Source organism: Porites lutea, chromosome 11 (assembly GCF_958299795.1).
Source record: "Porites lutea chromosome 11, jaPorLute2.1, whole genome shotgun sequence".
Lineage (NCBI taxonomy): Eukaryota > Metazoa > Cnidaria > Anthozoa > Scleractinia > Poritidae > Porites > Porites lutea.
The window spans coordinates 22,715,237-22,725,123 of record NC_133211.1 but is presented as its reverse complement, the minus strand read 5'-3'; the positions used below and the strand labels follow the sequence as shown (position 1 = coordinate 22,725,123).

Sequence of the window (9,887 nt, the reverse complement as noted above, 5' to 3'; positions counted from 1 at the left end):
TTATGGGGATCTTAAAATCAAGTGAGTTGACAACCAGCCGGCCATCTCGACACGAGGTCAGGTTTTTATTTATAAACAGTGTATCACATGACATTCTTCAGGTGAAAATTATTCTAACACCCCTGCTTGTTAATTTTCACACCTTTCTATCTTAGACTTGGGTAACTGAGTTGTGTAAAATAAATCGAAACTAAAACAAGGCATTTAGACGCAATACCCTGCCACTAAAATGCTTACAAATTTTGTCACAGTGATCGTTTTCACTTTGGGAAAACAATATCGCTATTAAAACCTTTACATTAAATAAAATGTTAACATTCCTAAATAAACGGGGAAACAACAAGCTTCAAGCATTTAATAAATTGGAGGGCATGCACCCTGAAAGCCTCCCAGCCAAACGTTTGGGGCGCTGCCTTCACAGAGCTGGAAACCTTCCCAGGTACTTCCTGCGTGATTGTTGCCGAAGATCGCGGAACTCGATCGGCATTTTGATCTCAGCTCAGCGAATTCAGTGAATTCTTCCTCCATCTCACCGTCTTTACTGTTGTTAGTTGCTGTAACAGTTATCAAAGGCGACGGAGTAAGATTGGGCGTCCTGGTTTTTCCAATTTGAGTAGGATCCGACGCGCTCCTTGCATGCTTACGACAGTCACTGATCAGGACAGTTTCGTTTTTAACGGGCAATTTACGTAACGTAGTTGGGATACTTTCTTTGTTGGACGGACCATTACCACTCGGAACCTGCAAAGAAGATTCTTTGCCATCGTCAAACCCGGCGTCGGCCATTCGGTTGAGGAAATTGCTTTTCTGTTCATCACTATTGGATGAGCGGTCACCGGTTGTTCCCGTCCCGTTCGGTGCACAGCGGGCAAGAGATGCTTGGTAGCATTCGTAGTTGATAATAAACGCCAGTGAGAGCGCCTTGAAAGCTTCTCTGGCTTTGGTTTTACTTTCGCAGGTAAAGACAAATGCTTTGAAGGGATTCTCGGGTTTGTCACGCGCAACAAAGACGAAGGCCTTCTCGTAGAACTTGTCGAGGTTACAGAATGTAATCTTCGAGATAGGAAAACTGGCGACTAGTTTACCACAAGATTCGTCAGTGACGCTTAGGTTCTTTGAGCACAGTGTCAAAATCAGTTTCTTTTGCGTTTTTCCATTTTCTTTTCTTCTCTGCTGGTCAAACACGTGGGCGACGGGTTTTTCAGTTTTTCCGCTACCTGTTCCGTTTGCCGAGGCTACTTCTGTAGATCCAATGTAGCGGACAACAAATTGCACCCCAGCTATAATGCGGTCCTTTTCGTCCGCTTCGCTGCCTGTGATTTGTTGGTGTCCTTTTCGAGCAAAATTTGGACTTGTCTTGAACATATTTTTGTCTCTTGTATGTAGCTTTACTTCGGGCAAGGTGACTAAACACTCTGCATACCACTAGATAAGTGAGACTTGATGCATTTCAGTTGTTCTTTTATATAGACGCTCAAGAATTTTGTTTTCCTTTTGACGTCATGAATGCGCCGCTCTGCCAATCAGGTAAGTATATACGGATAAATGTTGATGACATTGTACGTCTTTCGACTCTGCGGATCGATAAAATTGGAAACCGAAGACAACAAATAAGTTTAGAAAATTGATTCCCACCCGATTATTTCTTTCAGTCTTGTTTTCGCAGTTTAAGTGTGAGTATCTCTCTATCAGTCTGAAAACGGAGACCAGAAAATGTCGCCATATTACACATTCCATTGTCAGCGATCGATCATGCCACTGGTCATGGCATACGAGTCATGACTACTAAATATGACGTACGCACGTATACAATTTGTAAAACACATAAAGCGGCAAACTGATCCTTCTGACGGCAAGTCGATGAACAAGTGAACAAAAGAATATTAAAAAATATGTATATTTATACAAATTTGCCCAATATTTCGGTTTGAAGATATTAAACATATATTTTTTGTTATTGTTCACTTTTTCATCGCCTACATTGTAGCTTGCCGTAAGGATCAGTTCACCGTTTTACTGATTTTCTACAAGTTGTTATTGTACTGATCCAGGTCTACAACTGTGATTTCGGGCACCACTCAACGGTTTGTCGCTGTGGACTTGCTGTTATTTAATACTGATTTACGTATACGATGCAGTTCTCAAGCAGAACCACCCCAAATTTAGACTGAGAACGCAACAATCTACAAGGTCAAAAACCAATTTCTAAAAAGAAAAGTTACAAGCAGGTAAAGATAAAGAAAGAGCAGCAGGAAGTTGCATACCGTCCGGCAGATAACTAACTACAATGTAAGAAGAACTGGCTAGACAGCAAAAGATGAAAAAGAATTCATAAAGTAGTGCTCAAAAACCGAAAGGAAATCATCTTACAACACACCCGGGTATATTACGTAGAAAATTCGTCTGTAAATAGCTCTTTTCTGTCTGATGACGTGGTCGACGTGTTTTCTGGTTTTGGAATCGCAGTTAGATCCCTTCGAGTAAGAGATGACAAACCGGTATACCGGTAAGATTACAGCAGAGTTGCATGTAACGTTATGAATTTACGTATTTTATTGCTTTTAAATACTATAATTCTATTATGTCTTAATGACCTTAATTGATTTATTTAACATCTATTTATAACAATTTTATTGCTTCTGTTGCTTTGCAATCTGTTCTTGAATATTTGATTTATTTACTGTGGAACAGGTCTTCAACAAAACTGGCCAGCTCTACTTATGAGCCGGTTTGCTTGTTTCTTGGTTCAGTTTTTAAGAAGGGCTTTGGTCATCCCACAGGCTGAAGTAAGCCGGATGAGTAGAAAAAGCCACTTTACATTATGTCATTTTTTACTCGGATGAAGGTGTAGTCATGTTACGTCACTCGATGACGAGAATACTGACTCTTTATAATCGCGTTAAGTAGCGCGCAATAGCCTGCGTGGGCCCGAAATCTCTTTTCCCTTTCCCTTCGAAAGCCGCCTGCCACGCAGGCTAAGCGCGCAAGGGTCAATACAGCGAAATAGAGCATACAGCGTAGGTCTCTAAGTGTACAGCACGTAGTGAGTAGGTGATGTATCCTGAAAAAATACTTTGCTACACGAAAGCCTAGCCTGCGTAGCAAGCGTTTCCGTGCGGTTTAGGAGCAAAAAACGAGGAACGAGAGTCAAACACCGCGCGAAAAATGGCGTAAGTAAAAGAGCAGGGAGGGGATGGGGAAGAAAGGAAGCTCTTGGCTCTTGTTTCGTTAACCGAGAATCCCGTTCTTTTGTCTTTCTTTGCTCCGAAACCAAACGGAAACGCTTGCTACGCAGGCTAGAAATCCGTGCGATTCGAAATACCACTGAAAAATAATGAGATAAAAGAGAAATAGGGAACTTGCAATTTTACGAGTGTGTCCGATAGGATAAGGCTGAAAGCAAGAGAGGCCGAAAAGTTTTAGAGTTGCGTAAAGGCATTTTATGAGACAAAACTCCCGAAAATGCCATCCTTTGGGAGGTGTGGACTTTCCAAGGGTCACGTCCCGTCCACCAAGCAGAAGCCTTACAATGTACCAAAATATTCCCTCATACACTATGGTCTTTACATGAGTAACGTTAAATTCAATTTCTGGGTACTCCGCATTGCTGAAAAGAGGACACAAGGTACACGGAACAAGGCATACCTGTAAAGGAAAGCCGGCAGGATCATCAGATTACCGGAACTGCGGACAACCGAAACCTTAGAAGACCAGAATTATATAGGGAACATAAACACCAGACCAGACAACCGGAACACCGGAACTGTGGAACATGAAACCCCACCGTCGTTTCTACGGCTTCCGCTGCGGAACACCAAACCACCAGACTGTTTACCAAAACTTTTAATAGATGCTTACTTATGCACGAGAGGTCGTGTTCAATTTTCTTTTTTTTTTTTTTTTTTCAAGATTTTTCCAAACAAAACTTAATTTAAGGCTAGCAATACGACAAAGGGTTGATTTATTTGAGGCCAATATCTCCGCTAACAAAATTGGCCTTCCTCCTGGCCAGAGCTACACTGAAAGAGAATACTATAAACAGTGATACCTAAACGGCTCCTGAAATTTGAATTTAAATTTACATGAAAGGTTAATGATAAACTAAAACTGAGAACAATTTTAAGTAGCATGATATAGATAGGTAAATAATTATACCGTGAATAAAGTAATTGATAAGGTACAGTTCAACGTTCGTCCACGCGGCTTAAACCATCTTCTGAACGAGTTTTGCCTCTATTGATGAGGTAAGCTTCTCTTGCTTTATAGACTGTTCACAGGTCCCGTATTTTTCCGTAAGATCTTCGAGATCGAGCCCTTTCCGTTACGGGCAGCCATCTTGGATAAGTTCAAAACTACTTAATATTGGGCTGGGGGGCCGTTTTGGGGGGGAAGCGAGAAAAATAGAGGGACTGTCCTTAAATCACTGCAGCTCGCCTTCACGGATCGCGTTGTACCAGCAACGCAGGCGTTTGATTAATTGTTAATTTGTGCTGACAACAGGTTTAGTTTTACTTTAATTAAGTTGCCGACCGTCTGACAAGTCGTTGACAAGTCGTCGTTTCTACAAAACGTACTCTTTCGTAATACCTGTTCTCCCAACTACGACTTCCCCTAGGAGGACCAAACATGTACAAATTTTATAGCGCCACTTAGAATTTATTTCTACGGATCTAAAAGCACTCTGGATGGCCTAAAAAGTGTTTTCAATGTATTTAGGGGGAAACCGTCGTTGGGTGCCCCTGACACTCATCCCCAGGCTAGATTCGGTACATTTTGAAACCAAGATGGCCGCCCGCAACGCAAAGCTTTTGATCTCGACGAACTTACTGAAAAATACAGGACCGTGAACAGTCTATTAGTTTTCTCCTTTTTTCAACTATGTGGATCTTTCTGCAGAGCGTACAGGTAATGCAGTAGATGACACTAGCGGGGGGCATAAGGCAAAAATCCTCGAAATGGGGGCGAAATGTTGGCCTTCCATTCCCAATAACCACAATTTCTTCAGAAACAACCCTTCATCGAAACAATCTCTTCTGTCAGGTAACCAATCAGAGAACTTGAGAGAATAGAGAAAACTTTGACCAAGTTGTATTAAACCCCAATGGTCTAGCCTGCGTAGCTGGCCTGGGATTAGTCTCCCACGCAGACGTTCTTAGGGGTTCGTCACGCGTTCCTGCCGCACTAACGTCTGCTGAACCGAAAGATAAATTTCTTTCCCATTGTTCGCGAATATCAGCTGGAGATCACATGCAGATTATCGGAGATCCAATCGGCACTGTATAAGTCAAGGTGTTGACAAGCCAAACACATACGTACAAGCTCTGTAGAGTGAGATACGTGACCAAAGATTTTTGCTCCGGACGAGAATCTAAGAGATAAACGTTGACTTTTTGTATATTTCTCTCTGTGAAGGCTGGATTAGAGGTCACTTGCTCATAAAGTTGTTCTTTGGGTGATGCAACGGCGGGGCTACCTTGTAACTGAACAAAAGGTAGAATTTTATTTTCACACTTAATTGTTAATTGTTAATTCACGTTACAGTCATTGCGTTTCTGTACAAATTTCATCTAGCAAATGAATTCGATCTTGCAGACAATACCCTGTTTATAATAAGGACAGACCCGCACAAAATTATTAACCCTGTCAGGAGCGCATAACCATAGAAAGAAAGGACCCACCCTGTCCGGCACATCTCCATATAGGCCCCCGGGGTAACTGGCGGGATCGTTTTGTGCAGGTGCTTTGCTACAATACTGGCTGCAAAACAGTCCGGTACTTTTGCGTATTCAAGTACGCGCGAACAGTCAAACAAAAGGTCTGGAGCGAAGCTGAAAACGGAGAGCGAGACTGGCGAGAGTAGGGCGTGTGGGCCTCGGGCGCTTCGCGCGCGTTAGGCTTTGTCGCTACTCTTACGCTATACTAAACCGATTTTGAGAAAAAAAAAATAACGACTGTTTTGCAGTCTATTGCTACAAACCACTGGCCGAAAATCACCGACTGTTTCACTTGCACGCTTTCTCTGTTTTTTCTTTCCTTTTTCTTGTAATTAAAACAGGTAAAACAAAATTACTCATAACAGGGATTTTAGAACAAAAAAGGAGTAATGAAATACTGAAAGGTTTTGAATGGGGCGCGGAGGAAATTTTACGAACACAGGAATGTTGGGCACGAACTCCCCATACGAGACATACCTTTCTTCTCCGTTTATAGGAAGATCATCTGCGGTTCTGATCTGTTTTCTTTTTAACCTCTGACTCCCACTATCCGTCATATATGTTAATTTTGTAAAACCTGGGTGCATTTGACTCCTCACCACCACATCACACGACCAGGTTCCCGCCACATTTAATCCCAATTGTTTTCAACAGCCAATCAGAGATCTCGTTGTAAAAAGCTGCTTGTTATAAGAAAGATGGCTAAAGATCTTGTTTGATTTGGTAGTATCGTGGTTTCGAGGTTTTAAGCTTAAAATTAGAATTATATATAACGAAAACAGTAGGGAAGCTGGCAAACCGGATTTGTATTGCTTATTATTTTCCACCAACCTGCACCAATGGTTGTTGACAGATATCCTGCACAACACCCGCAACCTGCACAACTGCCACAACCAGAACAACGTCCACAACCAGCACAATTCCCACAACCAGCAAACTTTCCACAACCAGCGCCACTCACACAACCAGGCCAACCAGCAGAACTACTACAACTAGCTCCACTCAACAACTACAATCAGCACAACTCCCAGAACTGGAGCGCAACAAAGCCTACTGATTTTAGACATTTCCTTTGATGCTGCAAAGTGAAGTAAGTGGTGAAATTACAACAAGACTGGACTTGAAAGTCATCTCTTTCACGATTCCAGTCAACAACCATCGGTGCAGCCTGGAAATTAACCTACAATGCAAATGCTGAAACGTCTAATAGTCAAGCCTACACAACTACTAGAGTCAGGAAAATTACGAACCTAAGCACAACTCCCACAACCAATACAGCCCCCTACACCATGACAGCGATCACCCAACTCTGACAACCAGCAAAGCTTTCACCACTCCCACAACCTGCCCAGTTCGCACAACTTCCACAACCAGCGAAACTTTAATAACCAACCCATTTTCCACAAATAGCCAAACTCCCACAGCCAGAACAACTTTCACAACTAGCACAATTCCCTTAACCAGCACAACAACTAGTACAGCCAGCACAACTGTAACATCCATTACAACTCCCAGAAAAAGCACAACGTCCCCAACCAATTACAACCAATGCAACTCCCATAACCAGCACTATATTAGCATAGACCCTGCAACCAGCAAAACTGCGAAATATGGTACAACTGTCACAAACAGCACAACTCCGACAACAAACAACTGTAACAGGGGACACTAGTTTTTATAAAGTTTGGCTTGCTGTGGGAGTTGTCGTGGTTGTGGAAGTTATGCTGGAAACACAGTTTTGGGTTGGGACAGAACCCCATTTCTGGTTGGGAAGAGTAATGCTAATTGTTGAAGCTGGGCTGGTTGTGAAAGTTGTGCTGATGCGCGAGTTACACTTGTTGTGAAGGTTTTGATGAAGTTGTGGGAATCACGCTGTATGAAGAGTTTTGCCGATTGTGACAGTTGCCACTAGTTGCGGGAATTGTGTTGGTTGTGACACTTGGGCTGGAAGCGAAGGATGTGCTGCCATTGTGATAAGTGTGCCGGTAGGAGTTGTCCTGGTTGTGGAAAATGTACTGGTTGTGAACGAGGTGGTAGTTGTGGAAGATGTTATAGATGTGAGAGTAGTGCTGGTTGTAGAAGTGGTGCCGGTTGTGGAAGTTGTGCTGGTTTGAAGAGTTCCCTCCTGCTTGTCGGTATTGTGCTGGTTGGTGCAGTGCTTCAGCGTGTGGAAATTGTGCTGGTTGTAGACGTTCTCCTGGTTTTGCGAGTTTTCCTGATTGTGACAGTTGTCCTCGTTGTGGACGTTGTGCTGGCTGTGCTGTTGGTGATGATTTTGCTTTTTGTAGGAATCGTGCTGGTTGTTGGAGTTTTGCTGGTTTAAGATTTGTGCTGATTAGGCTCGGTAGATGTGGAAGTTGTTCTTGTTGAGGGTTTTTGCTGAGTATAATAGTTGTGCTGGTTGTCCAAGTTGTGCTAGTTGTTGGAGTTTTGCTGGTTCTGACAATTTTTGCTATGCTAGTGCTGGTTATTGTGGGAGCTGTGCTGTTTGTAGTTGGTCGTTGAAGTTGTGCTCGCTGTAGCAGTTGTACCAGTTGGTGGAAGATGTGCTAGTAGTGAGAAATGTGCTGGTTGTGGGAGTAGTGTTGGTTGTGGGAGTTGCGCTGGTTTCGAAAGTTGTGCTAGTTTTGGAAGTGGTACTGGTTTTGACAGTTTTGGTGGTTGTAGGAGTTGCGCTGGTTGATGGAGTTCACTGTTTGTTAAAGTTGTACTGGTTGTGGCAGTTGTGCTGGTTTTGACAATTGCGCTGATTGTGCAGTTGTGCTGGTTGTGACAGTTATGCTTGTTGTAGGAATGGTGGCGGTTGTGACAGTTGTTCTTATTTTAGCAGTTGTGTTGGTTCTAGGAGTTACGCTGGTTGTGGGAGTTGAGCTGATTTTGGGAGTTGTCCTTTGGTGGGATTATTGATGAGTTGTGGTGAGTGGTGGTGGTGGTGGTGGTGGGGGGGTGGAGGGTATGCTAGTTGTGGGAGCTTTACTGGTTTTGGATTTTTTTAGGCGTTGGGAGTTTTGCTAGTTTTGACAGTTGTTTTGGTTGACCAACCCTTAAAGAAAGGTGCCATATTTGCAGCTTTTATGCTCAAAATTATGCCGGCATAATGTGAAGCCTTGTGAGCGCCACTAGTAACGCTTGTTAAGCAGGCTACTGATTCTAGGTTAGCCCTCCTGGCCTCCCAAAACCCACCGTAAACTACCTCATTACCAGACTCGAAGGCGGAACAGCGAAAATGGTGGTGGTTGTGACAGTTGTTCTTATTTTGGTCTTATTATCGATCTTCTTTTGAATTTTTATTCTAACCTCGCGAAAGGGATAATGCTGATTCAGATCTAACTTAAATTAATAAATTTATCTGGACGAGAAATATTGTAGCCTCACGAACCTGTAATTTCACGATAAGGTGGAAATTGGGGGTTGGAAAAGATCACTGTGGTCCTCAAAGTGGATCTTAAATAGTTCGAATGCATCGCAACAACAATATGTATGTTCAATTTTATCATCCGTTGCTTCATCATGTTTGGTCTCTCATTAGCAGGTATGGTTTTCATAGGACCGTTGCGATGGGTGATAAAAAAAAGGTTCAGCAATGGTACCCATTCACAACGTAACAACTCTTTCATGACAGCTTCGCTGGATAACAATCGCTTGTTGTTTTAAGGCTGGTTTCCAAATTCAGTGGACCTGCATTGTCTCTTAGCGGGAACACAAATACGGCACTGTCCTTCACGCCCCCTTTACAACAGGTTCAGGTGTTTTATATATAAGTAACCTGACCCATCTCATCCAAAAGCCCCACTGTAATCAGAGTGCTGAACATAGAAAGCCCAGGAAAAAACCCCAAATCCACAGCCTTCATAGCCTTCAAATACTCAAACTCAAACTTCGGACATCCTCGTGACTTTCTTCACCACTTGGAAAGCACAGTTCTTATTTTATAAAATGGAAAAACAAACGCTAATCATGAACATAGGAAAACCACCACGACCGGCAACCAGCACGGACACCACCAACAGAGTAAAAACCGTACACGAGATCTAAAAGAAATGGCTTAAAATAGCAAACGGAAAGGCTTATCAAAGCCTCCTTTTTTTAAATAATTTTGAATGAAGAAGGACAATCAAAATAGAGAAGCAACCAATTTTAAAGAAAAATATATCAATATTTATTTGACTTTCA

At 42.6% G+C, this 9,887-nt stretch overlaps 1 protein-coding gene across 1 annotated transcript; it reads right to left on the bottom strand.

Moving 5' to 3' along the window:
• Window positions 1-46: 46 nt before the first annotated feature.
• LOC140952177 (uncharacterized) lies at window positions 47-1,462 on the bottom strand. Its single transcript, XM_073401598.1, has one exon. It carries the CDS (start codon window positions 1,363-1,365, stop codon window positions 355-357), a length of 1,011 nt encoding a protein of 336 aa, XP_073257699.1. The 5' UTR covers window positions 1,366-1,462; the 3' UTR covers window positions 47-354.
• Window positions 1,463-9,887: the final 8,425 nt, after the last annotated feature.